The sequence below is a fragment of the Centruroides vittatus genome, unplaced genomic scaffold (assembly GCF_030686945.1).
Source record: "Centruroides vittatus isolate TY-2023 unplaced genomic scaffold, ASM3068694v2 contig_1776, whole genome shotgun sequence".
Taxonomy (NCBI): Eukaryota; Metazoa; Arthropoda; class Arachnida; order Scorpiones; family Buthidae; genus Centruroides; species Centruroides vittatus.
This window is the reverse complement of record NW_027121087.1, coordinates 70,425-98,248: the sequence shown is the minus strand read 5'-3', so window position 1 is coordinate 98,248 and position 27,824 is coordinate 70,425. Positions and strand designations below refer to the sequence as shown.

Sequence of the window (27,824 nt, the reverse complement as noted above, 5' to 3'; positions counted from 1 at the left end):
CAAAAACTAGGACTAAATTGTTGTATTAATAAGAAAACATCACTCAAAGTGTAAACTTTGGTGTATAAATCCAATTTAAGATCCCATTATAAGGTAAAATAATTGTTTTATTTGCAACTTTGTACCGATAACAGTAAATTTCAATAAGTGCACTCGTTTTGTTTGAATAGTGTACAATTTTACGTCAAATTTGACGTAACGAGGAAGTGTCAAAATGTAGTAAACATTATTTTGACAGAGCCAATGCACCCAATATTCTTCGTAAGAATTAAATTATATTCTTATATATTTACAGTACATTAAGATTCGCACCTTTTTTATGCATATTTTATAAGAAAAACTAACACAGAATTCTCTTAATACAGGATCTGGGATTCAATGCAAACATGAAGATCAATTTGCAAAATTTAACCTCGATGTTGGAAGACGAACTGATGTCTGCAAGTAATTCCACCTTATACAAATTTGCAATGTTAACATACCAGAACGAATTGAGACACGTTAAGTAAGTATATTTGTAATAATATTACACAGAAACCGAGTAACCAATGAGAAAATATTTAACAGAATTATAAGATTGTAATTGGAATGAAGTCGAATTACAAAAGTTGTGCTGTCGTTTATAATGAGCTAATGATCTCTCGATTAACATTCTAAATTCTTGTCTATTATTCGACTTTTAAGTAGTAAAATCTTTATTATTTAATATGTCATTTGTTCTGCTTCATAGAATGAATTCTGGCACTAAACAAACTCATTTTGTCTTGGTTGTTGATTGTTTCTATAATTGGAATATTTATTTCTTTGATTAATTTAACATTCGATTTTCTACTTTAAAATTAAATTTAATTTGTATCTGAATAAAGAAAATTAATTAAAATTTCTTTACTTTAATTGTTTTTGAAATATTCCTTGTGGATTCGATGCTAATTAGAATATTCATTTCGATTTAATTCATATATGCAGTAAAACCTGTGTAAACCGGAATCGCACGTTACTCAATATTTTATCTTCGTTTAGACAGGTTTTCGCTTTATTCGGGTTCCGTTTTGGACAGGTTTTGCTGTATTTTTCTTGGTTTATGTTTATCAGGTTTATATGATTCTTGGTTTAAATATATTACAAACACAGTAATGAATGTTATTTATTCTCGTAAATGAAACTAATTATTTTTTAATTACTTCTGAGAAGATTTGTTTACTAAAATTTTAAATTGTTATTCGATTCATGAAATAATAATGCGAATATTCATCGTATATTTATATAAATATTGCATTATTTGTTTTTGAATTAAATTTTACACAATTCTCTTGTCGTTAGAAGTTCCTACTGTTTGCACAGTTCTTCTGTTCATTAGAAGCTCCTACTGTTTGCACAGTTCTCCTGTTCATTAGAAGCTCCTACTGTTTGCACAGGTCTCCTGTTCATTAGAAGCTCCTACTGTTTGCACAGTTCTTCTGTTCATTAGAAGCTCCTACTGTTTGCACAGTTCTCCTGTTCATTAGAAGCTCCTACTGTTTGCACAGTTCTTCTGTTCATTAGAAGCTCCTACTGTTTGCACAGTTCTTCTGTTCATTAGAAGCTCCTACTGTTTGCACAGTTCTCCTGTTCATTAGAAGCTCCTACTGTTTGCACAGTTCTTCTGTTCATTAGAAGTTCCTACTGTTTGCACAGTTCTCCTGTTCATTAGAAGTTCCTACTGTTTGCACAGTTCTCCTGTTTTGCATTTGAGTTCCTGCTGTCTACAGTAACAATATCAGTGGAAAAAGTATTACAAAATATAAATAAAATTTAGCTTCATGCAACTAGATAAACTCCAGTTGTTACATTACAATGCACATAGCAACAATATTTTACTCATGAAAACAGAAAAATTATGCACAATAATGAAAAAAATGTTACAAATTTATTCACAAAACTACCTTTATTTTTAATTATCATTCTTTGAAAGTAATAATGTAATAATATTAAAAAGTTATTCTTTCTGAATTGAATGATACCTTTAAAGTTTATAGAATTGAACTCCATATTTGAGGAAGTATGGGTTTAGTGACAAAACAATTAAATATTAATTAAATAAATACAAAGATATAATTAAGAATTGCTTTAATTAATACATTAATTTACTTGTTTATCAATTAAAAATAACATTTGATATATTACTCATCTTTGAATATTAATTATTTTAAATTTCGTGTTTATTATGTTGTAATTTCTATTATTTGACATTCGAACATTAATTAAAATATGATATTTTCTTCCTGTTATTCTCTATAATTGTTGTAAGGATCATGTAAATTGAATTTTTCGAAGTTATTGTCTACTTTGAATAAGTGTAAATGTCATTTCGTATATTGAATAATTCTGCACTTATCAAGAAATTTCATTTATGCAATTAGGAAGGAAGAGAAATTCGTTTCTCCATATTTTATATAATATTATAAATTATTCACAACTTTCTGGAAATATTAATTAAAAGCTATTTGAGTAAATAAGGATTTTATTGAGCGTTTAGGAACATTCATAGAAAATAATTGAGAATTCCTGCTTTGTTATAAAATAGTCTCAGAGATTTTGAAATTACTGGGTGATGTAAGGTAAAGTATTCCTATTCAGTGCGGTCTAGAGAGATATTTATCATTCTAAATGCCATCGAGTCTCGTACGGTGGCATTTTGAGACGTAACGAAGACTTCCGTAAAGAAACAAATTAGTACTAAAACTCATCACTGCGGCATTTTTGGCGCTTCAATGACAAACGATCTGGTTCTTAACCTTTGTGAATTTTGATGATGGAGACTCTTAAAAAGTGTGGTTTTTTTCGAGGACATGCTGCAAATTTGGCAGCCTTCATACTAGATGTGAGGGGTCAATTACGCTTGACAGTTGAACATACTTTTCGTCGCATTCAGAATGGAACGGTATCGCCTGCATTGTTAAGGTCTCTACCAGTATATAGCACGAGTGTCTTATACAGATAAAATTTTTGATGTCCTTGCGGCGCCAAAAGTGCCATAGTGACGAGTTTTAGTACTAAATTTTTTCCTTACCTCGTGTCCTGAAATCCACCGTATCAGATTTAGTTGCATTTGGACTGCTAAATATCCGTCTAGACAGAGTTGAGTAGGGATATTTTAATTACGAACACACGGTTTATTTGTTTAATAATCAAACTATTTATTTCATTCACCGTATAGAAATTGTGAAGATATTTATTGTGTAAACAGAATTTCAAAATGCGAAAGCAATATAGATATTTTCAAATGTTTTAGTATAATTTTCCTAACATAAAACTCCTCGGATAGGGATAACCCGTAAGAAGTGATAGCAGAATGGTTATTCTATGTCTTCTTAGGGGTTTTGATTTGGTTTAGTTTTCGTAGAAGAGACCACGAATACGTGGATGATCTGGTAAGGGGGTTGTCTCGAGGACTTTCCACGAGAAACTCTCCCCTGTTTAGGTGTTACACACGTGAAGAGACACGGAAAACTCCACGCAACAAATACTGGTGTTCAATAGTTTTAACCATTCAGTCATCCCTCGTAGATTTCTTATGGGTTCTTATAGACCAAATACTTCAAAAGACGATTAAGAAAATATTATTTTCGTATGTTTTATGAAGGTAAAACAGTATTTGTGAATTATATTTTCTATCGAAACTCTTTATAATTTGATTGGGACGTTTTCTAATATGACTTAATGTAGCTGGAAGAATTAATCAGATTTTGTAATTAAACATTCACCACGAAAGATTACTGCTTTCTAAGTGTTAATGAATAGTTGATTAAATTATATATTTCTAATCATTTATACTAAAGATTTAGGGACTAAACTTTGAAATTATCGCTAACAAGTCTGTACATAGGAAAGATGATGGAGAGTTAGTTGATTATTAAGATGGTTGTGTGAAGTTTTTGTATTTATCTCCGTTCAAAATTTGATTAGTTCAATCTTAGATAAAAATGATTGAAGTGTAACTTAACGGATTCCTCGTAGAATTACCTTAGTTAGAAGAATTATTAAGCCGAATACTTCAGAGAAAAATATTATTTTCATTAAAGATTTCCGTCATCAGACCACGTACTAATTAGTGACGTTCCATCTTGGTCCAAAAATGTACGTAAAAACGAAATTATAGACCTTACGAAGGATAATAAAAGAGGAATAAATTATGTTTCTAGCTAAGAAACTGATTTTCGATTCATCTATTGAGAATTTATTGCAATAGCATCTTGAAAATTATCGAAGATATTGTTCCCAGTCAATTGACGAAGCTGGTATTTATTATATTATACTGAAGACTTCCTGAAATAGCTGTCGGGTGATAATTAAATTCCACATTTTTGTCACCTTTTAAGATACGAATTTCTATAAAGATGGATTAATAAAATTGTTCACCGTATTATTATTATTATTAATATTTAATAATGGAATAATTAGTGAATCACATTGAAATTTGGTAAATTCGTAAAGAATGATAACAATTACACTCAGATTTAATTAGTCTAATTTCTCAATTCTACGGTGAATTTTTCTAGAACATTTTCTACAATAATTTATATCGATATGTAAATTACTTAATCGTAAATTATTCAAATAATTGATTGATTTCAATAGAATTTTCATCAATCCATTCACATTTTTCCTGATGAAATATCTTAAATTTATAGCTTTACCCTTAAAATATATATATATATATATTTACTCAGAATATTGGCTTTTAAAAATATATTTGCCAATAATTCTAAGAAGCCGAAACAATTTGTTTCTTTCTGATTTAACTTTATGGCACTCGAGTACCATTTTATGTTTTGGTATTTGGTTTTGTTTATAGGTTTATATTTTCCTGTACCAAGATGCCGTTCTTATAAGGAATTCCATTTTTTATCGTTAATTACCCTCTTATTATTGTTTTTTATTATTCTTATACAGGCGTATTCTATTTATTGCCGAAAATTTTTCGGTTCGTGATTTTTCTAACGTTAGCTGCGATTTAATTTTTCTTTATTTACAGACGAAAATAAATTAGTAAAATAGTAACAGCCTTATAATTGAATCTTATTCTTTTCTTTTCCTGTTAATTTTATTCAAATTGTAAGATTTTTGTTTAAGTCTACGAGTTTAAACGGTTCAGAAACGTATCGGATAATTGGTCGACACGAATATTGAAACCATAACTCATCTCTCCTTGCTTGGGAAATTCGCTATATTTAATTAATTCCTGTATTTTATAGTAGAAATTAATTGAGTTTTTGGTTGATGGGCTTAATGTTTACAAAATCTACACTTGTTTTTTTTTTTCTAGCGATGAATTAGATTAATTGGATAAGGCAGTGCAACACACGAGCGATTTTCCAATGGCTAGAAGGACTTTATGCGAAACTGTCCCCTATTTAGGTGTTACACACGTGGAAAAAAAAAAACGTTCAATGGCGTTATCTACTTGACCACTGGTGGGCCTTCTAGCAATGAAATCCCATTCAATTCTATAGTAAAACCACGAAACTTCCGGCTTTTAGGCGGAAATTTTGTGAAAAAAAAGACTACTAATTAAATAAAATTTCACTAATATTTTACGAAATTTAAAGAAACTGTGTATAGATAAAATACCCGAAATGTTATATATTTGAATTGCGTTTTGTACTGTACATTGTTTAATATATTAGAAGAATCGACTCAATTGGAGGAAGATTGCGCTAAAAAATACATCAAGTAAAATTGAATCTTCTCTTTCATTTTCCTCTCTCCACTTTATACAATTACTACTTAGAGATTGTAATATTTCACATTTAACCGTTCGGTTGTAATCGTATATCCGAATTTAATTCAGGTAAGTAGCCACTGAAATTAATACAAGATGATATAATCATCAACAAATGAATTATAGTTTTCTGTACATCTTATAAAGACGATTTACTTTTCCAAATTCAGAACGGAAATTCGGAGAATCGATCCTTTATAAAGCATTATACTTTATTTAATTGTTTTTATAGTGTAACTGAACCTTATCTACGTACAATAGTATCTGTACAAACACTGAGAAAGTTCTGTAGCTTAAATTAAACTCTAGGAACACGATATAAATCTAATTTTACATAATGTAAACATTGTTATAAATCTGCTACACACACATATATATATATATATACGCGTATTAACACTAAGTTTCAAAATTAGACATATTATGTTCCAAGTCTAATTTTCCAAGCCTTATACAAATGTACTTATATATAAATGTGATACCAAAGTGTAAAATTTAATTTCGAATAGTGCAATATCGTATATATATGTGTGTGTATCTAATATTAAAGCACAGCCAATGCGTGCTATTAATTAATTCCGTAATTTTACGTAATTTGTTTACAAAATTCGAACAATTATAAAGCAAAAATAGAATAATTTAATTCATTTTATTATTTACTCGTAATAAAATTATTAATTTTAACCGTAAACAGAGAAGAATAACAAGATTTCTTAGCTGTAAACAAGATGAGGAAAACATTTCTCGTCGCCATAACGCACGACGAAGCGATCATTTGAAAAACCGAATCTTAACGGGGGAGGGAAGTAAAAAATAAAAATATTACTGTCACAAATCAGACAGAAAATATCGTTTTTATACGATTTCGGATATTTATTTCTCAATGGAGCTTCGTTAAGTCACTTCTTTCAGAATAAAATTTGTCGAGTATCACTTTCGCATAACAAAATCGTATCATTACTTCCCTGCAAAACTTGACGTATTGCTATAGAATTTAGGAAAATCGTGTCATTGCATCTCATTTTTCCAAGATACAACCGTCGAAAACACATCATCGAATCAACAGATATGATTTTTCCTATTGACTTTGAAAGCAGAGATTTTTATATCCCAGTTTAAAAGAACGATATTAAGCAAAATAAACTTACTACCTTTTAAAATTATACATTAAAACACGACTTTTATAGAAGTTTTTGAAGAGGGGGGCCTGTATACAATAATAAGTTTTAAATTCGTCCTTGTAATCACGTATAAATTAAACAAGTCGTGGGCATTTTTACATATATTCCGAGTGGACTGAAGGGGTCTGTTAAATGTTTGGCTTAGAGCCACGAATCTAAGTCCAACCCTATTTAAAATTCGTTCTTAATCTTATTTCACCTTAAAAGTAAGGTAAATTTACATTAAAAGGCACTGATAAACTTATAGGACACTTATACCAATGATTTTTCTAAGTGGCTCATTTAAATTTAATATCAAAAATAACCTTTCTGTTCTTTTTTGGCATTAGATTTGAATGCAAAAATTTAACGTATACATTTAAGATTTTAAGTATTTGATTGATTTTCACGAAAAGTAAAGCACCATCCCCTTCGTGCCGCCATCTAGTGCCAATAGAACTATTTAGCTAATCTATAACAGATCGATACCCTTCTTCAATAATAAATTGCACTCCTATTTTCGCATAAACAAGAAAATATAAACCTTCAATAAATAAATTTAATAGAAAACTAGTGAATTGTTTCATATACATGTTTTTTCTTCTTTTTTCTTAGGTTTTTTTTTGGAATAAACACAGTTAAATTATATTTCTTCCACGTGGAGAAGGGATATATATATATATGTTCTTATGAAGAAGAAGAAAAAAAAATATATTCTTTCTTTTTCTTATAAATTAAGAAATTTAATTAAAAATCCTATCGATCAATTCTTTCAGATAAGAAAATTTAATTTAAATAAAAATCCTACTAATAAATTGAAAAATTCATTAAAATTGATGTTTTACGATTAGTTAAAAAAGTTACGTTACTATTCTACATCATTTGATTCTCTCGCTGTTTAATATTACTAATGAAATGATACTTTTATCTCTCGCTTAAATTTAATTTTGAAAAAAAAAAAAAACTTTTTCTTGTTAAATTTATGAAAGTTTTTAACTAAAAATAGTAGCGTAGACAGTCGTCTTTTGATAAGTTATCGTGCGATCGCTTGGTATTAATATTAACATTTGAAGGGTATCTTCAGTAACGCTGACCGCATCACTCTGAAATTTAGGGGGAAAAAATGTTTAAAATATGTGTTAGATTAACACATTTTTTAAACATTTTTTTTTACTTTTTACTTGCGCTATTTTTCTATTTCTAGAAAAAGTTATTCATCATGCAAATGAGTACACGATAAAAGAAAATTTTTCCTGAGAGAAAATGTATTAAGCAACTATTTTAGTAGCACGATTGGACAAAATATTGATTGTTACTTCATCATGAGTTTACTGTTGTGTGACATATCCTGTGTATTAATCTTTCTCTCTTTTTTTCCCCCGTTTCTTTTCGTTTCTTTCACTTCTTTCACTGTTTAGCAGGTTTGATACCATTAACGATACTCGATTGTGACTTGGAAAGGAGAAAATGCTGCAATTAAGAAGATATTATTTTGCTACTGTGACAAATTCTTCCCTATATTTTACAGTTTATTTTAATAATTTTTATACTTAAAACTTTCTCCAAACTCTTAACTAGAAGAGGAGTAGCTTCAAAAATTAATTTCAATAATTATGAGGATGCTACATCATCCGGTTTAAATTTAGTGATATTGATCTGTGTTAGATGTGTGTGTATATATATATATATCGAGGAAAGTTATCTCAGTTTAAAGTAAGGATGTAATTTGTTACTAATGTAGAGGTTGTCCACGATTTTCGAAATGAGAAGTGATATGCTGCAGTAATTTAAACCAAATGTGATCAGCCATTATATGTCATCACCGAAACTGGTCACTACATTACATGAGTTAACTGTCATAAACAATAATGGCAGTGAGTAATCTAGTTACTTGCTGTGACATGTGAACTCTCTATATATCTTGCTGGCTCCGTAATGATTTCCCTTGGTTAATGATAACAGAAAAGACAGGTGACAAAGATAACTTGGAAATCTTAAATCAATCGAAAGTAATTATGTTTAATTAGGTCTCTTTTTTTTGTTTGTTTGCAGAGTTAATTATGATCAAGCCGCTGCTGAGAGGGAGAAGCTCAGAATGGGAATTGCAGAAGCTAATGGAAGGGCCGCATTACTGGCTCAGGAAGTTGATGATCATCACGCTAAATTAGAAAAATCTTCTCAGAATAAACTTATGTAAGTTTTTTCTTTTAATTAACTTGTGATTATGAATAAAACTTGGGGAAAAATTTCGAATTTTTTCAATGTATATTAACTGGCATTAGCAATGTTAGAGTGGATCTTAAAGGTTAAAGTTACTTATATTTTAATATATCTTTCCAATAAAAATATTTTTAACGATATTGTCTTAAATGGAATGGAAGTTAATCTCAATTCTCGGAGGATACACTTTTAAAGCATGAAGCATGTTTCAATTTATTGGTAAATTGGCAAAGTGTAAAAGCACAATCTCTGGAGATGTATCCATAATAAATAGAAGTAATGGACGTTCAATGACAGTAATGTGGAAAATTAGACCCAAAATTAGCTAATTTAAAAGTTTGCTAGAGCGACTACTTCAAATTGTGACGAACACAATTCACAAAAGTCAGATAAAACACAACCATAAAAATCTAATTATCCGAGTAGAAAATATTTTAAGAATTTATTAAATTTAAGTAATATTATATTTTCTGTATATAATAAAACAATAGATATTAATATTTGCTCTTCATCAATAACACCAAGGTATTTAGAAAAGAAATATCAAGACCAAATGAAGGAGCTACAGGATGAACTTCAAAGAGAACGTGATATCCTTGCTGGCCAAACAAATCGCATCAAACAGCAATTCCAAAGGGAGATAAATGTTATACGTGAAGAAGAAGGGAAATTAAGAAACAGGCTAACTGTCCTCGAACAGGTACTCTCCCGTGTATTGATGCATTAGCAGTACAATTAAGCTTATAATTTACTTAACTGGCTAAACCTTAGACATTTTCATTTTTATTCTTAAACGTATAGTTATATTTATCCTTTATCGATCCAAGGTCTTGTTTGAGATACTCTTCTAAGTGTTTATCAAAAGTTTCTTTCAAGAAAATGATAAAAATAAACTAAATATTCCTATTAATAACTTGCTCCTTTATTTTTGGGGAATGGAATAGATTTATCTGTGTAATCTCTCTCTCTCTTTTTTTTAATGTTTTTTTTAGTATTTTCTTCTTTCAAAAGTACATCTGCTATATTGTGATGATATTTTTGTCATGTAATAGCTCTATAATGTTTCTGTAATAGCCAAGCTGTGGTTTCTAGTTTTTCATTTTTTGTATCAATGGCATTTGTTCCATTAGATTGTATTGTTGGCTCAAATTTATGTTATATTTGGTTCTGAACTTGTCTTTTATGTAGTTTTATATTTATGAGAATGTTACATCATAGATCTGTCATCATTTTACTATGTTCACAATGTTTCAAATACATATATATAATAAATAGCAAACAATAAAACCCAATTAACAAAAATATAAAAATATTCAAGCTTTACAAAATAAAAAAATCAATATATTTAATATTGTTGTTATTGTTTTGTATCTAGAAGCTTTACAATGATAACTACTCCCTTTTTTTTAAGAAATAATTTATCATGCATAATAAAATCTAGTGTAAAATGGCTCAGAGCCAGAATATCCTGTACTTATTCATAATTGAATGTTTACAGCTTTATAGAGATTTAAAATTTAAATATATATATATATGTGTATTTCATTAATCTACTATATGCTAAAATAGAACATTTTAATTTTTCTAGGAGAATTCTAGATTAGAACAAGAAGTTATGTTAGCTACTGAAAAATGTATGGAAGCGGAACGTTTAAAAGATGCACAACAGAGAGAACTGGAGACTGTTACAGAGTTGAAGCAAAGGGTAAAATGTTACTATTTATTATCATTTATCTTTCCGATTGAATAATTTATACCTTATATTACAGTTATATTATTTTTATAAATTAAATCAATATTTAATTTTGCTTTTTTATAATATATGAGACGATTAAAAATGTAATTTTTCTTCCTTTATAAATTATTAATCATTTCCTCCGGTTACGACAAAACAAGATAAAAATTGTTTTTTATATATCTGCAATACATACGCATCATCTCGAATATAAACAAAACTATATAAAATTAATAATAAAACAAATAAAACCTATCAAAAACCAATTCAGTTATATATGTGAATTAGGAAATAAATCGTTTGGAATTAAATTTAAATCTTTAATGCTGTTTTGTAACTAAAATATCCGCTTACAATTTTAAAGTAAAACTCAAACAGAATAATAAAAAGATTTCTAATATAAATATGTAAAAAGTTACAAGAGTAATTCCCAACGACTATAGAGATTAAATAGATACAAAAAAGAAATAAAAAAATAAAAATGATTTTTTATGGAAACTGTACAACTTGGAATGCTTCCAACTTTATCTGGTTCCACACACCAAAAAGATGTTTGCATTACCTTTATTGAAACTGTAATACATACTGCCAGCAATGATGAAATTTTGGAAAGGAAGAAAGTCTACAATTTATTTTCACCTTAAAAAATTCAATATACAAATCAGAAATAACCAAATTTAATATTTGGAATATTGTTTAGCTACAAGACAATATATACATATATATATATCTGCTTTATTTTAATAAATATTTACAAATTTTACATTTACGGTATGCAGTTTCCTTAATAAGATTTGGAATGTTTGTATGTATCGCTTCAAACATGCGAAATTGTAAATCTCAAACTTAAAGCTTGACATTCTAAAATCAATAATTAATATTGTTGAACCCTGATTGACAAGACAGTACAATAATTGAATGAATCATCTGTATCATATGAAAATTGGATTTAGTGTTAGATAATATATATATAATGCATTTAAGTCAAACCTTCCAGAATAGTTAGGAAACTTACATTACCAAAACTTTGAATTCGTAAGGATTAAAATATATTTTCCTAGAGTATTTTTAATTATATATACGTATATCGTGCTTCAAATAATGTGAAAGTGATGATGATAATTTTGTGTTTCAGAACTATATTAGATAGCATTAGCAAATTTGTCACTATGCCTGTCAAATTTAGCAATAAAATCAACTTACTCTTTTTTTTATTCCAAGGAAACAAAATTAATTTTACTTAAGAAAGACTGATGATATAGATATTTTTTTTTATTGCATCAACTAAATTAAATTATTACATTAAAAACTTGATGCAGTTTATTGGTAAAGTACACCAAGTTTGCTCAGCAATACTTTATCAGACCAGAAGTGAAGTTTTTTAGGTGTCATTTTCTTGATAAGTTTTTTTTTTTGAGTGATAAATTCCAGTCATTATTAAACTACCAATAATAAAAGTCATTTATCTAATATTAATATTAATACTTTTTTTATTCGCTTTAATTGATTCATATATTAAATTCTAAAAATATATTTTGTTTAGAAAAATAAGTTATAGGCAACAATTCTGGTTGGCAGAAGTATGTTTGTAAGTTTAGAAATGTTTTCTTACTGTAATGCTATATTTAAATTTTAAATATTTGTAGAAATAGTTTTGATGATATGCATTCCCTAAACCTGTTACGACTTAAATTTTACTGAAAATAAAAATAAAAATAAAAAAAATCTGTCTAAATTTAATCTGAATAAATTCAAAGCATTCTTTCATAAAGCTTTTTGAATAAACTACGAAACTCTATCTTTTATATATAAAGCAGAAAATACCTAACAAGAGAGGAAAAAATATCAAATTATTTGACATTATATAAAATACAATAAGCTTATAAATTATGCATTATATGTAGTTTCAAAAATTCTATAAAGTTTGTATATTCAAACTGTCAAATCTTTCTATTCTTTATACAAGTTTAAAAATTACCAAACAATCAATTTTTAAGTTTCAAAGGAATAATTTTAAATATCTTTAAATTTAAAGTATGTCCAGGTATAATAGTTTTATCCAAAGGGTTCAAATAAATTCAATTATTATCATATTACACATAAATAGCCAAAGTTAATGTATTTTTTTAAAATATTTTAACCTTAATATTAAAATATATAAATATTATAAGAATTTATAAAGATATTGATATTGAATAATTAGTACTCGAGTTTCTTATAAATGCATAAAAGTGCACTTATAATCTAGACTATTTTTGTGTATCAGATATAAAATGTATGAGCAATTTATTAATCTGAATTTGTTTTTCTTTCTTTTCCTGTTGGAAAAATCTTTCATTATTCAGATATACCTTTGCGCATAAATCACAATTTATATGATAAAAGAATGTGGCTTATCAAAATAGTCTTTAATCATTTACTTTGCTCTATTTAAAATTAAATGAATAAACACGTAAATTAATATTGTTTTTTCCATCAATTATACGTCCTTCTTTTTTTGTTTATACAGTTTATCTCTTCTAGATAATGATACACCAAATTAGGAAAGTGTATGATAAGCGAATACTACAGGATCCTAAATTTTTAATTCAAATTTCAGATGTATTAAGTAACTTTATAAAAACTGTTATCAGAATTTACATTTCATTTGTTCAAAAAATATCACAAAAAGAGCCTGATAAGGAGCAAAACAGGCTGGCTTTACCTCAAGCCCATACCAAGCTTCCTATAGCCCTGTTTTTAACATAGATATGACATACACATTAAATATATTTATATTTATTATCACTATATAAAATGCTAGAATTATGGTAATAGGATTTTTCTGAAAGGATGTATTTATTAATACTGAAATTATTAAATAGGTATTTTATATTATAAAGAAGATCTGGACCGCATTGTTAACAATAATAAATGAAGCTTTTGTCTACAGATTTCCACAATCGAAGATTGTTATTCAGAAGATCTATATTATGCAATCTAATTTGATATATAAAATGATGATAAATTGCATCCTTCTTGTATAACTTCTTAAATATTTATAAGAAAATTTATTATATTAGCATCCAAATACATCTACTTACAATATTTACATTTATCTTTCCACATCTCTATGAGTTAAATGTCTACTTTAATCACAATTAAAAAACTTTCAATTTAGTGTGAGCAATTTTATAACTGGATATAAAAATTAAAAGAATCTTTTTATTATATCAGTGAATCTGATTGCTCATCAGTTGACAGTTTTATTTCGTTTTTATAGAATGTTGCAGTTATAAGTCATCTTTCCATTAATCTCCTCAGGTTTTATAGTGGCATGTCACATCCATTATATAAAGGCATTACTCACACCAATTTCTTCCTTTGGTTGCCAACTTTTTACTTGATATACTGGTATATATTTCTTTGATATAAGTACTGTACATACAGGAATGCTTAGAGAGAAAGATTAAAGCTTCGGTGCCGTTAAAGCTTTGCCGCTTTCTTAGAGCGGTCGTAGTTTCGGACAGAGTCATTTAAGATAGCAGATTGGATAAAAGAGTTATATGTGTAAAAAGGAAGTGACCCAAAAGTTGATTGATCAATGAGGCAAGAGGCTGTGGCAAAACTACTTTGTCTCAATTACAAGCATATTAGCTTTAATGATGTTCTGGTAAACAAATTATCAGAATAAATGTTTTGTTAGTGTATTAAAAATGTATAGCAAAACTTTTAATATGGAATTAACTACAAAAATGTAATTAAAAGTTAAAATAGATATATAATTTTATTTACATTTTATAAAAATTTCATATCTGAATTTAAAACATGTAACATAATTTAGTAAATAAATATTTATTTATATGTTTCTGAAATTTCCTTTTGTACCAAATAGGGACTATAGTTATAACAATTCAATAAATAAAAAGAAAGTGAAACTAAATTTAAGTTGTATATCATTCACCTAACATAAAGAGAAACATTCTGAGAACTGCAAGCAGTTCATGACATCTGCTAGCCAACATTTCCTGAAAAGTATTTCTGCACTCCAGTACTTATAATAAAAAATTTTGATAGTGGCCAGAATCTATGTTATCCCTTCTGTGGAATTTTGGATAGTTTGTTTTTATTGATTTTTCTTACTACAAAGTATTCTCTTTCTATGTAGAAAATGAGTAACCTGCAGCACTTTGGTACAGAATAACTACCACTGTTATCCACTTGTATTGTTATCTTCATGGCTCGATCCCAAAGGGAGCTTAATGATTACTAAGGTAGATGAGGGAGACGCACCAGTCATCCCGCAACCCCAGGGACACAGCTGGAAATCAAGATAGGAACACTTTTGTAATATATCACTGTCTGTGTATCAACAGTTATCACTTGTGAAAGTTAACCTGTGGTCATGTAATTAACATGACAACTTTTTGTAGCAAATTTTCCACCCCTTTTTCTAATCAAAGAAAAAAAAATACTATTGTAATTTAATTGAACAAAGAGTTAATGTAATTTTAATATTCGCATTTAAATTTTTTTAAAATCCTGCATTTTATTTCTGAACTTTATAAATAAATTATAAAGTTTAATAAATAGAAAATTTAAAAATATATTTTTATAAGTTTTGGAAAAAACTTTTAATAACTGACTTTGTCTTGAATCTGTCAAAAAGCATGCAAACTTGACATACATGGATAAAATGTTTGTTGCAATCACATTGGAGTGACAGGCAAAGAATAACTTCTCAAACTGAAAGTCAATATAAGAATTCCAATACAAGAAAAGAAAATTTTCAATTCACATTCCTTTTCTAAATAATTATATTCTTGAGAATAACTTAATAAATATACACAAGTTTATACAAAAAAATTGTCTATTTTAATTTATGAACCTGATGAAATCTTTCAATTCCCGAGAGAAAAATTAACTTTAAACATCCAACAAATGGATTCTTCACTAACAAAAACTGTTTTAATGCTACAGAAATCTCAATTTTAACAAAATAAATAAATATTTTTAATGAAAATATATTAAATAATAATAATAATAATAATAATATAACACTATTTTAAAGATAATTAAATTATAATTTTACTTTATTCATTAATAATGGGCAGTGTTGTACATCAATCTTGTATCAGTTGAATGTATAATAAACTCTTAAAGTTATATACATTAAGTGATTTAAAAAATGTTAAGTTGATATTATTTTGAGAGGCAAAATTTAATAATTTTTCATATAATAATATATTAAAACATCATCTGTAAACTAATTATACACGAAACAATCAAGCAGCTGGCCATATTAATAAACTTTGCTTGACGATCGGGGGTGATTTCATACATAACATCTTCTGATAGTGGCAGCTAATTAATGAAAGTCTTTACTTTTCTTTTGTAGTCATGACCGTTTATGGAGGAGTGGCCCTCCTTGTAATGGAATTTAATAGCATAAGGGTGACACATTGAATTGCGTGGCTGACAACGGGGCCATGCTCTTCTGTTGGCAGGTTCCCATTAATAGTTCGTGCGAAAAATATTTATAACCTCTGCCATCAATCAAGTAAAATGACTGGGATGCATTTAACTGCAAGCACTTTTCCCAAGCACAGTTTTTGATGTTTATATTATATAACTGAAGTATTGCCGCAAATATAAACCTACTGTAAATAATAAAAATAGAAGCTCATAACAAATAAACAAGAATACCCTAATATAAGTCTATAATGATTTTTAGCGCACTTCATTTTCTTCCAGATGACTAATAGTTTCATTTGGGATATTACATCCAAGGTAGGGATATAAAATTATTAATGAGTTGGGATTTGGAGAATATGTTGGGCGTAATCCTCAGAAAAAATTGAATTTACCAAAAAAAATAAGGCGTTATGTATACAAAAATCATCTTCGTCTTCACTCTAATCCCGTTTGAATTGTCGAAGATATAACCAATGAAAGTTTAATCACAACGTGGATAATAATTAATTATTATAAACGGTGTTGAATCACTCGAAATCAGAAGATTTGACTTTAGCATTTTGCAAAATAAGAATAAAATTTATCGCTGCGTATCTCTCTCCAACGATATTCCCGTTAAGAACATCGAATAATACTTTTAATGGTCTATTCTTATAATGTTAAATTCACTTTAATGTTCCTCACTTTCATTAAATTTTCTATTTCTAAAAGAGAATTTTTATGATTGATAAACGACTTTTCCAGGGGGTTTAAAAACGGTCAATAAATTTATTTATTTATTTATTTATTTCGAATGGCAGAAAATTTCGCTATCAAACAATGTTAAATCGAGGTAAATTCTCTTTAGTTAATTCTTAATTACCGTTTAGTTTCGTCGTAAACGGGTACAAATGAGGTCGTTTCCAATCTTTCGCATCAAATCCTCACTTGTTTCAGCTCATATAAAAATGTAGCGGTTATATATATATATATAAGTTTAAAGGCATTTCTTTTCCTCGTTAGGACATCATTAATTGATACTATTCAACTTAAATGACTCCCATGTGGTCGAATTTCGATTTACTTTCAGAATTGTAAGCTTCTCCCTCTCTCTCTCTTTCTCCAAATTATATTTAATTAACCGGAATGGCACAAATTGATATTCAAACACTTGTTTCTACTTAAACTTAGTAATGGGTTAATAAATGGTAATTTGCTTCTCTCTATCACGTGAGTAAACAGCACAATTTTCATCTCTCTGTCATGTTGCTAACAGTTTCAATATTTCTCTCTATACCGAAACCAACATACCAATTTTCTCTGCTTCACTTATCGCTGAAATAAATTCACATAATTAAAAACGTTGGAATACGTTACTTTTTATTTTTTCTAATAAAGATGGAAAGATATTTAATATATGTATATATATATATATATTGTAACATTAATAAAATTTGATTTTATTATCTTCAGGTAGCTGAACTGGAATCGGGTCGAGGATTGCTAAGAGAACAGCATTATCAATCGTTATTACAAGAGTTGGAAAGTTATAAAAATCAAAATAAGGTAAAAATTCTTTTAATTTTTTTTATTTTTTATTATTTCATTACTTTGCAGCCGAATTTATTCTAGAAATGTAATTTAAGAGACGTGAGACGTGACATTGCTAAATTGAAGATCATCAATTTACTTGAATTGCCATAAATTTGTTGGATTATATCCAATTTGTGTTTTTCTTCATCTATAAAAATTTTAAAAGAGAGACATTAAAATCTCAATTAGCATATTCTACTTTTATATTTATCCATTCATATTTATTAGTTTATATAAATTTCAGCCATTTTTTTATAGCTTTTCATTGTTATGCATTTTTGACGCTGTTGATTACTTTTTCTTTCTTTTGCCAACGTTTCTTTTTAACAGCTTCGATCCGGAACCGTCTTTAAAATCTACAAAATGGTATTTAAATTCATTCCATACATTCCAAATCAGAATAGTTTAATGGATTTCGTTGCCATAACTGCAGATTTTTCCCCTCTTTTTTTTCCATTCTACAAAAGCACACTAGTGGCTACTTACTGGTTTTTATGACTTTTCTTCTCGTTCTTCTATCTGCAGTGATTGCACGGATGGTACATTTAGGTGATTGCAGTAACAAATGACTTTGTACCAGTGTCATTCTCTGTTATCCCCTATATCATTTGTGAAACGAATTTAGCTTACTTGTAATTGGGAACTTCAAACTTGGAATAAACGACAATGTCATCAGTCATCGCATTTTGATGGCATTCTGTCTATCTGAATGGCTCCGAATTATTTTTGATGCTCTTCCCTTTAAAATAATATTTTTATCTTATTCTATATAATACTTTAACCCTCATTCTGTATAAGTTAAAGAAGTCGTCACTGCGAGCAATTCTATTCAGAAAGAAGCAACTCTGCACTTTGAATAAAACTTAAATCATTTAAAACAGCGAATAGAATGAAACAAAAAATAAATATATCAAATATAGAAGCAATAAATGAAAATAAAGGATTATATAAATTTTTTTTCGAATCATAAATTATTATTAATCGCTCTTAAGTACAAATATTTCTAGTTCCATTAGTTGGAAAAGTTTTCCTCCTCCTCCTCCTCCTCTTCTTCTCCTCCGCATCTTCCATCCTTTTGTTTATTATTATTATTATTCACCGCATTTCTACTTTAAAATATTTTTTATTTGAATAAATGTATACGAAAAGAGATTTTTAATCTGTTTTATAAAAGAAAAAAATACAATTTTTTTATTTATTCTTTTAATTAAATTTTATATATATATATATAAATTATAAATAACACGCATGAAGATATTCATTAGAAAATAATTAATTTAATCCTTTTAAAAAATGAATAATATATTTTTTTTCAATAAAATTACTTTAAAAATTCGTTTGTTTTATTTTAAAAAATGTTAAATTAAAATTATTAAATGTTTTATTTTTATAACTCAATTCTAAAGTATTTAATATATATACACTTTTATTTAATAAAAAATTCAACAAAATTGATGGAAAAGTAAATAATATTTTAAAAATAATTCTAAAAAATAAAAAAATAAAAAATTATTTAAACAGATCGAAGAATATATTTTCTCGCATTGGATCACATTTAATTAAACTTTTCATATTTATTACTCAGATTAAATTAACACCTCACAAATTGTATTTTTTTTATTCCTTCCTGTCTACATAATTAGATTAACTCTCCCTTATGGTTATAAATTACTTAACTCGCTGTTAGCTCGAAGAAGTTAATATAAATTTACACCACGCTTTAATCAACTACTTAACATAAGCTTATCCCCCTTCTGTGCTGTTACGTGTATAACATATACGATACAATTTCTAGGAACTGCAAGATCAGATAGACGAGCTGACATTAGAAGTAGAAAGCTTAAGACAACAGCTTGCAAATAGCAGTCGCCCTCAGGGGAAGAGGCACAGGATCACTGGTTCTTGGTTATCTGATTATACAAAGGATAACAATAGTTTGAAAAGAAGAGGTAGCGGTTCTTCGTCAGGTGAGTTTATTGATCCTTAAATTCTATTCAAATTTAATTTCTAAGCCCAGTGATTAATTGTATCAAAAGGTTATTGATGAATTGCAACACGCGTGGTTGATCTCGAGTAATTCTTTAACTTTTAATGTATGAACTTACCTGTAACTAATCCTATGCCTTATCATTAAATACACTGATTAATATATATTTTTTTAATTTTTAGATATATTTAAAAGCTATTCTTATAATTAATTATCTTTTTTTTTCCTATGTTTAAAAAGGTGTAGTGTTATTGTACGGCGCGTTAAAAAAATTATTGAATTTCAACATACCGAGGGAAAAGAGAGATTTTTGATAAAAAAAATATACCTTTATTGTATATAATGCATCCAATTCAAAGAAATATTTGTATATAGCGTGTGGTTATCGAGTCAATATTGAAAAAAACATCTATTCAATAGCACAGTTTACAGTATAAATGGCTGCAAAGAGAATTTTATAAGAGACGATTGAATAGCAAGATTTTTCCTCAAAATAAAGAGTACTATAATGTAATATTAAATTTTCCAGTTCACTTTTATTTGATAGAGAAGAGAACAAAGTAATTTCAGTTCCAATAAAATCAATAAACTTCTATATAATGTAGTAAAACCTGGAAGATTTCATGTATTTTAAGTAAGTAAGAGAGAGTTTATACTAGCTTCCTATTCAGACTAAAGAGCGAGATGAAAGAAAAGAAGAAGAAAAAAAAAACATATATTTTTAATGATTCACAAAAACAAACGATTAAAATAAATAATTACACTCCGTAAAAATTTCTCTTAATTGATAAGATTAAACTGAAAAATAAAGATTTTCTCCATACTAATGATGCGAGTTAAGAAAAGTACTTTAGAGTTTTGTAAACAGTAATTCTGTTTTTATAATACTTTCTTCGATTTTTAGCGTAGAATACAAAGTTTAAAATAAAATTAATGATTTACTCGAAGGTAAATCGTTAAATTTTAAACTTGCCAATTCATTAAATGTGACATTAAAATGATCTAATTACGTTAACTTTCTTTTTAAATTATCTACTTTTTCCATTGATTCGTAAGCAAGAACGGTGTTTCCTGCCTTTACTTCTGTACTTTTTTTTTATATAATAGAATATAACAATTTTTTTTTTTTTTACTTTCCTTGCCCTTACACAACAAAGGGAAAAAGTATTGAAATCCCACTCCGAATTTTTCGCATTTTTCTCGACATAAATGACATTCCGTAAACATAAAATAAGGGAACAAAATTGTGTATATGTTGGCCTGTATTTTATTATATATCTCAGGACTGGATAAACCGAAAATTTTTAAAATTTGGTAGGAATATGAGGCATTGATCCTGCTGCATTTTGTAGATTGTAAGACAAGGAAAACTCCCCTAAAATAAAGCCGGTTTCCTTTCTGGTTTACTCAACCTCCTCCTATTCGAGTTGTGCCAGAACCCTTGACACTTTCCTAATTTATATAATAAAAAAAAAATCCTATTTTAAATCTAGAATATTTTCGTACACGTACGAAGCAAAATTATTAATTTTTATATTAGAAAAATTAAATTAAAATCTGCAAGAAGAACAAAAAGAAAAGAAAAAAAAACTCAATTTTCTATATTTTCAAGATTCAATTTTCAGTATTGGAATTCTTGTCAGAAATGAAGACAACAACAAAAATATATCTTTTTCTATCTAATATAAGTTTCTAGGATTTGGAATCTACTCGAAATAACGTCAGAAAGGTTTTTACTAAGTATATACTGAATATATACGTTCCTCTTCTCAAGAAAATATAATGCAAGAAGGGGGGAAAAACTACTTTTTATTATATATTACTCGATCTATATCTACTCTAACATGCATAACAATAAAAAAACAATATTTATGTACAAGTTTTCATATTAAATACATGATATATAATACAAAGAAGGCTTTATTACCCATTTAAATCCTTATATTTAATTATATATATATATTAATAAACAAGAGCATGGATATTAAATCTTTGTTTCTGTTTATTTCATAATTTATGCATAATTTATTTACATTTTTAAAATAAATATATATATATATATTTCATAAATTCAATAAATATTAATATTTAATTATAAGTTTAATTAATATTAGTTTGTTTATACTGTTTTTTATTAATTAAGCTCAATTTAATGCATTTATTTTAATTTTATTCCATTGAGATTAATTTAATTATGATTAATGCAACTTCTAATTATTATTATATATTATATTTTAGCATATTTGACTTTTTTTTTTTTAAATTTTAGTTAATAATTTAATTATAATTAAAGTAATTAAAGATAATTTAACCTCGAGCTATTTAAATTAAAATTATTGTGATTTATCTTCATTAAAGTAATCAAAATTAATGCTACTAGTTAAAATAAGTTTACTTCTAACCAAATAATTAAAATTAACACTACTAATTAAAATTTTAACCACAATGTTAAATTTGCATTAATGGGAATTAATTATAATTAAATTAACTTTTAGTTTATTTTAATCGAGATTATTTAATTATCAAGTAATTAATTTAGTTAAAATTTAATAAAATTCATTAAGATAAAATTTTTTAAATGATAGAAATATCCTTAAATAACTTTAATGATCCACTCAGCAAGTGGAATTGTAATTAAATTAATCAAGATAATTATTTTAACCTTTCTAACTGTTTAACTAACTAGTAAATTTTAACTACCGTTACTTGATGAGTGAATCATTAAATATATTTAATTATAATTAAAATAGCTAAAGCTATTGTAATCATAATTAACTGCTTTACTTAAGATATATATTAGTTAAGTAGCATAACTAATATATCTTCTGTATAATTAAGTGCCTTTAATTATAATTACATTGAATTGAACTTTAAAAATAGTTTAAATTAATTATAATTTACTTAACTAGTTACAAAATAAGTTGAATTAGAAAGTCAAAACCTCTAAACTGCAATATAATTAATGATCATAGTGCATTATTTAACTAACTTAATTACGGTTTTAAACATTACTCATCTCATAATCTGATTTCATACATCAATATTTAAGTGATACAATTTAATTACATTTAAAATAGGCCTATATATATATATATTTTTGGCATGAGTTAAGTTAGAAATCGATTTTCCATGATGATAATTCAGTATAAAATATGAAGATTATTTACATAATTCATTGTCAAATGATCCTAAGGCTGAAGGAGGGAGATTTTGTTTTGTAGATAGTCGTTTGCTTAATCGAATTTAAATCGAAGATAAAGGAGGAACTAATATATAAAACAGGATGATAAACAATTTTCTCTTGGAAGAAGAAACTAATATGTTATTTTCTTCATTAAGTAATATTTTCCTCTTAAGAAAAATCCCTACTTTAGCAATAGTCGATGAAAGAGGAACCAAGTTACAATTGACAGTTGACAAATTAGAAGCATTAATTCTGTAAGCTGCTAACATACACGTTAATCCTAGAGATAACTTGCCACAAGAAGAAAATATTTCCCGAAATGATCTACACGAATGTGGAATTAAAAGAAGAAGAAGAAGAGAAAAAAGATAATTCTTTAGACAAATTTTTAATATCTTTATTCCGTTGTATCTTTCTTTAAACGTGGTAGGTAAAGTATAAGTCAAGATAGTGGATATGATTAATGATGCAATTATAGATGTACAAGATTGTTTGATTAATTGAACACGAAGTTTCTTGATGTATAAGGGTCGGTCACATATCTCTTTTATAGTTTTCTGTTATTAATTACCGGACGGTTCCTTGCAAAAATATTCAACATCATAATCACTTCAGCCAATATCAATCTCCAATCGTTAGTTGATGATTGAAAAATTTATCTTGCTTTATCTTTAAAACTTTTCAAGAAAATCAATGATTCTTAACAGCCAAAAAGCTTAACTTTTTTCATAAATATTGCACACATATTTGATTTCCAATTCGGATAAGAGAACCTTCTTTTTTTCTTTTGCAAAGTTTGCATTTTTCAATATATATATATATATATATATTTTCAGTAAATTCATAAATATTGAATATTGCAAAAAAAAACATTAACTATTTATATTTTTCAGAGGATAATTCTGATGACGACAGCCCTATTGTAGGGAAAGTGAGGAGGAGAATATTAATGCTGCCTAGAGAAGGTATTTTTTAAGCTGGATTTTAATATGGTGGCGTAGGTTGGCACGCGTTACACACATTTATATTCGCATCTGTCGATCGATTTAATGCATTTTCGTTAAAAATCTAATATACACACGAAGGTGTGCGGTGGTAATTTTAAATATTTAATAATAGTTGATTAATACTGTATTATTTTTAGATCAAAACCGTGTGCCATTTGAGGTAGAAAAATTGAAAGAACACCATAAAGAAGAACTAGATCGATTGAGAATCGACTACGAGAAGGTAGTGAAAGACATCGAGACTTCTTATAAGAATCGCGTGACTGAATTAGAATCCCAACTAGAAAGTCAGTTTCTATGGCAACCCGAAGTCGATCGTGACCAGGTCGACAGTCAAGAAACTATACAAGCAGAATCTCAAGACACAAATAAAAATGAAGAAACGTCTCGAATTCTCCAACTACAAGATGAGGTCAATCAACTGAAAGAGAAATTATCACGGGAAATAAAAGAGAGAGATAATTTAATATCACAGAATGAACAATCACTAATTCAGTTAAAGGACGAGATGGAAATTCTGCTGAAACAAGCCGACGAAAAATTACAAGAACAGCTTCGGGTTAATCACGTATTGCAGAATACTTTGCATCAAGAAAAGCGAGAAATGGAAAACAATCTGCGAGAAGAGCAAGAGAAATTAAAGAGATTGATGGAAGAAGAATTAGAAAAGAGGGTGAAAGAAGCAAAAAAACAAGCTCTGTTAAAAGCTAAAGAAGAAGTTAAAAAGGAATTGCAACAACTGACACAGAACCATCACGGAGACGACATCACGAATCAGATGAGCAAAGATCTAAGAAGCATCATCCAGACTAGTCGACAAAATAGATTGTGCGGTGAAGAAGAGAGTTACGATTCTTATCTTCAACAAGAAGTAGAAGAATTATTAACAAGGACTCTGAGAATCGTCGAAGCTAGATTAGAAAGCAATCATCTTCAAGAACAAGAGAAGTTGAAGCAACAGTGGGAAGAAGAGATGAATCAGCTGAGTGAGTATCATCCATTTTAAATCTATCAGCTGCATGCTTAACTTTCCTGTTAACTCTACTACTAGTTAACTAAAAATTAAAAAAAAGTAAATAAATCTTCGAGGCCACTCTTAATGCTTAGGGTGTAGTTTTAACTTAAGATAGTAGATGGTATTTTGGTTATGTGTGTTTAGCATGTATGGTTGGCAAGCGTTGCTCCATTTACCCCACAGGACAACAACAGATAATGGAACGACTGGAAATGGAATTACAACATAAAGAAGAATTGCAGATGGTGTGCGGGGATTCTGTTGCTGTACCCCAAGCCATGGAGGTCGGTACGGTTCTTTAATCCCTACTGTGCATGAATCTCTTTAATCCTCTTTGCATGTATTTTCATTTAACTAGATCTAAAATCGCAGATATTTATAATAATCTACTTAATCGTAACTTTATCATACGTATGCAAAAATGTAAATTTTCACGACATTTGTCATTCTAATATATTAATCTTAACTAAACTAAGAATCTAGAGTAAAAATAAAATTGAAATCAAAAATTTTCTTAAGGTTAATGGCCACACCGAACTTAATTTAAATAAAGAAACGTGTCTGAACTTTTTAAGTACGGCACCAACAAGTTCTTTATTTATTCGTTCTTATTTGTGATCAACAAAACCGTATGAAAAATGAGTTTTATCTCATTCAATTTACTCGATTTGTTACGCGATTCCTTAACAAACTATACAAATTGAAAGAAGTTGAAAATTGTGTGAGGGCAAAAAAACGAACTGGTTATCATTTGTTGGTGTCAAAGAACAGTTGATTGATTCGACTAGGCGTAAAGAGGTTAAAGAATATCCTAGAACAGAAAACATCAGGTATCATTCCCACAACAGGCAAAAGAAAGACTGGAGAAATCCTATTCTGATTACAAAGTACACTTCGAACTTTAAAGATGCTATTTTTTTAATGAAAAAAAAGTAAATTTCGTTATTTGTTACTTTATTTTTAAATTGGGACACGTCGAATTTAATACGGAACCCGTAATGATTAATGAACACTTTATCAGAAATTGTCATAGTAGAAAGTTTGGCCCCGGCGTAAATTGTGAGTTAAAAATAATAATAATACGTCGTTTTAAATTCGGTGTTTTTTCCTCACAAGTAAACTGTGTAGTCAACGTTAAAAAACTGTTAATGGTCCATCATTTAGTGAGTGTGCATAAGGGTTGTTATCGCTATCTTACTCGAGTAAATGGGTGTCATGGTTACCTTACAAAGTCATTATATTGACAAGCTGCAGATTTATATGATCGTTTAAGACGTATCAAATAGCAATTAGTGGTCTTTTTAGTATTCATCTCTTTAATTAATTAACAATTGTTTGATCCTTCTTAATTTGCATAAAAATCCTCAACGTTTAAACTAAGCTATCGAGTTAAAAAGCGCAGTAATTTTTCGAAGGTAGGGTCGTGTTTTATGATATTTGACATACCAATTAATTAAATATATCGGTCTTCTATACACGGTGTATTCATAACGTTGGAGCTAGTTATAGAAAACTGCAGGATACATCTGTTTCTGAATGCCAACACCCACGGGGTGGCACAATGCTTATCCCCATCACTAACGATCACAGTCATTAGCAGGGGTGTGAGGGGCACGCGACATTATACAGAGTTAGATTTAATGACCGGAGTTCGGAAAGAACCGCTGCTGCGATTCGTGGAATGGAGGCGCATCTCTAAATCGAAAACGATGTAACGTTTAAGGAAAATCATAACCTTTGTCGACTTTAAATACATTTTATTTCATTTTATACACCATTCTAAGAGTAACAGGTAGTCTAATATTTAATATTAACTAGAAATAGATACAGTATATACGTATACACACCAAGGAATAGAAAAAAATTTTAATAAAATCTTCGAAAAATTCCTTTCTAGCCAACCAAGATCGACGTTTTATTGAAGGATCTTTACCTGGAGAATTCTCGACTACTCAGAGAGCTGCAAATGTCGGAAGATAGACAACATAGAGCCGAACAGACTAATACACGTCTACAATACAAGTGTAAGGTGTTAAGTAAACTGGTGACCGACATCACTAGAGCAGCGGTGTCGTGACCTGCAATTCAAGTGTCGTGTAAACACGACTTCTCTTAACTTTTATTGTTTTTTTTCCGTCTTTCTGGCACCTGTGTCTATCGAATTAATTAGTGACATGCCACATATGTAAATATAATTCACAGTTAACTTCGATTTGCCAGAATTCTTCCAGGACATTTTTTTTTGTTTTGTTTTTAATTTTACGACGCGCTGGAAGCTTGTAAAGTTTGTGCATATGTCTCTAAATAAAGTATATAAAGTTGTTGAAAATATTGAACACTGTAATTCTATGGTATACCGCACAATACTGGTGTATATCGCTTTGTAATTACAGAAGATGTAATCTACGTCCTCTCTCGACTAAATTCAAAGCCAGGTTAACTATTTATATGCATGTTCACACACAAATTTTGTATTACCATTTGTGCTACGTGCTTACAATACTAAGGAAGAGAGTATTCAAACGTAATTACGAGACGTATAAATTCTATTGCATTTTAATGATGATTTGAACAATGTAAACTCGCTCCGATTGATAAGAATAATGTTTAATTGTAAAGATTCGATTTAAAAATGACCGAAATTGTTATTTTCTTTTGTAAAATGTGACGAATTGAATTTACCTTTGATCGGTTATGTTTAATGATTATCGAATTTATAAGACAAATAA

The 27,824-nt window shown here is 28.1% G+C and overlaps 1 protein-coding gene across 4 annotated transcripts in view; it reads left to right on the top strand.

The window, feature by feature from the left end:
- LOC136969273 (ninein-like protein) overlaps positions 1-27,431 on the top strand; it is a 110,325-nt gene extending 82,894 nt beyond the window's left edge. The window contains exons 8-17 of one of the 4 annotated variants that reach the window (XM_067263368.1): positions 366-505; positions 8,974-9,114; positions 9,667-9,841; positions 10,730-10,846; positions 17,783-17,875; positions 19,698-19,869; positions 23,967-24,038; positions 24,218-25,066; positions 25,240-25,383; positions 26,993-27,431. In XM_067263368.1, coding sequence (XP_067119469.1) covers positions 366-505; positions 8,974-9,114; positions 9,667-9,841; positions 10,730-10,846; positions 17,783-17,875; positions 19,698-19,869; positions 23,967-24,038; positions 24,218-25,066; positions 25,240-25,383; positions 26,993-27,075 — 1,986 coding nt within the window. In that variant the 3' untranslated portion in view covers positions 27,076-27,431. The remainder of the gene's footprint in view (positions 1-365; positions 506-8,973; positions 9,115-9,666; positions 9,842-10,729; positions 10,847-17,782; positions 17,876-19,697; positions 19,870-23,966; positions 24,039-24,217; positions 25,067-25,239; positions 25,384-26,992) is intronic. The other 3 variants (XM_067263369.1, XM_067263367.1, XM_067263370.1) reach the window with 3 other exon arrangements.
- The last annotated feature ends 393 nt before the right edge of the window (positions 27,432-27,824 follow it).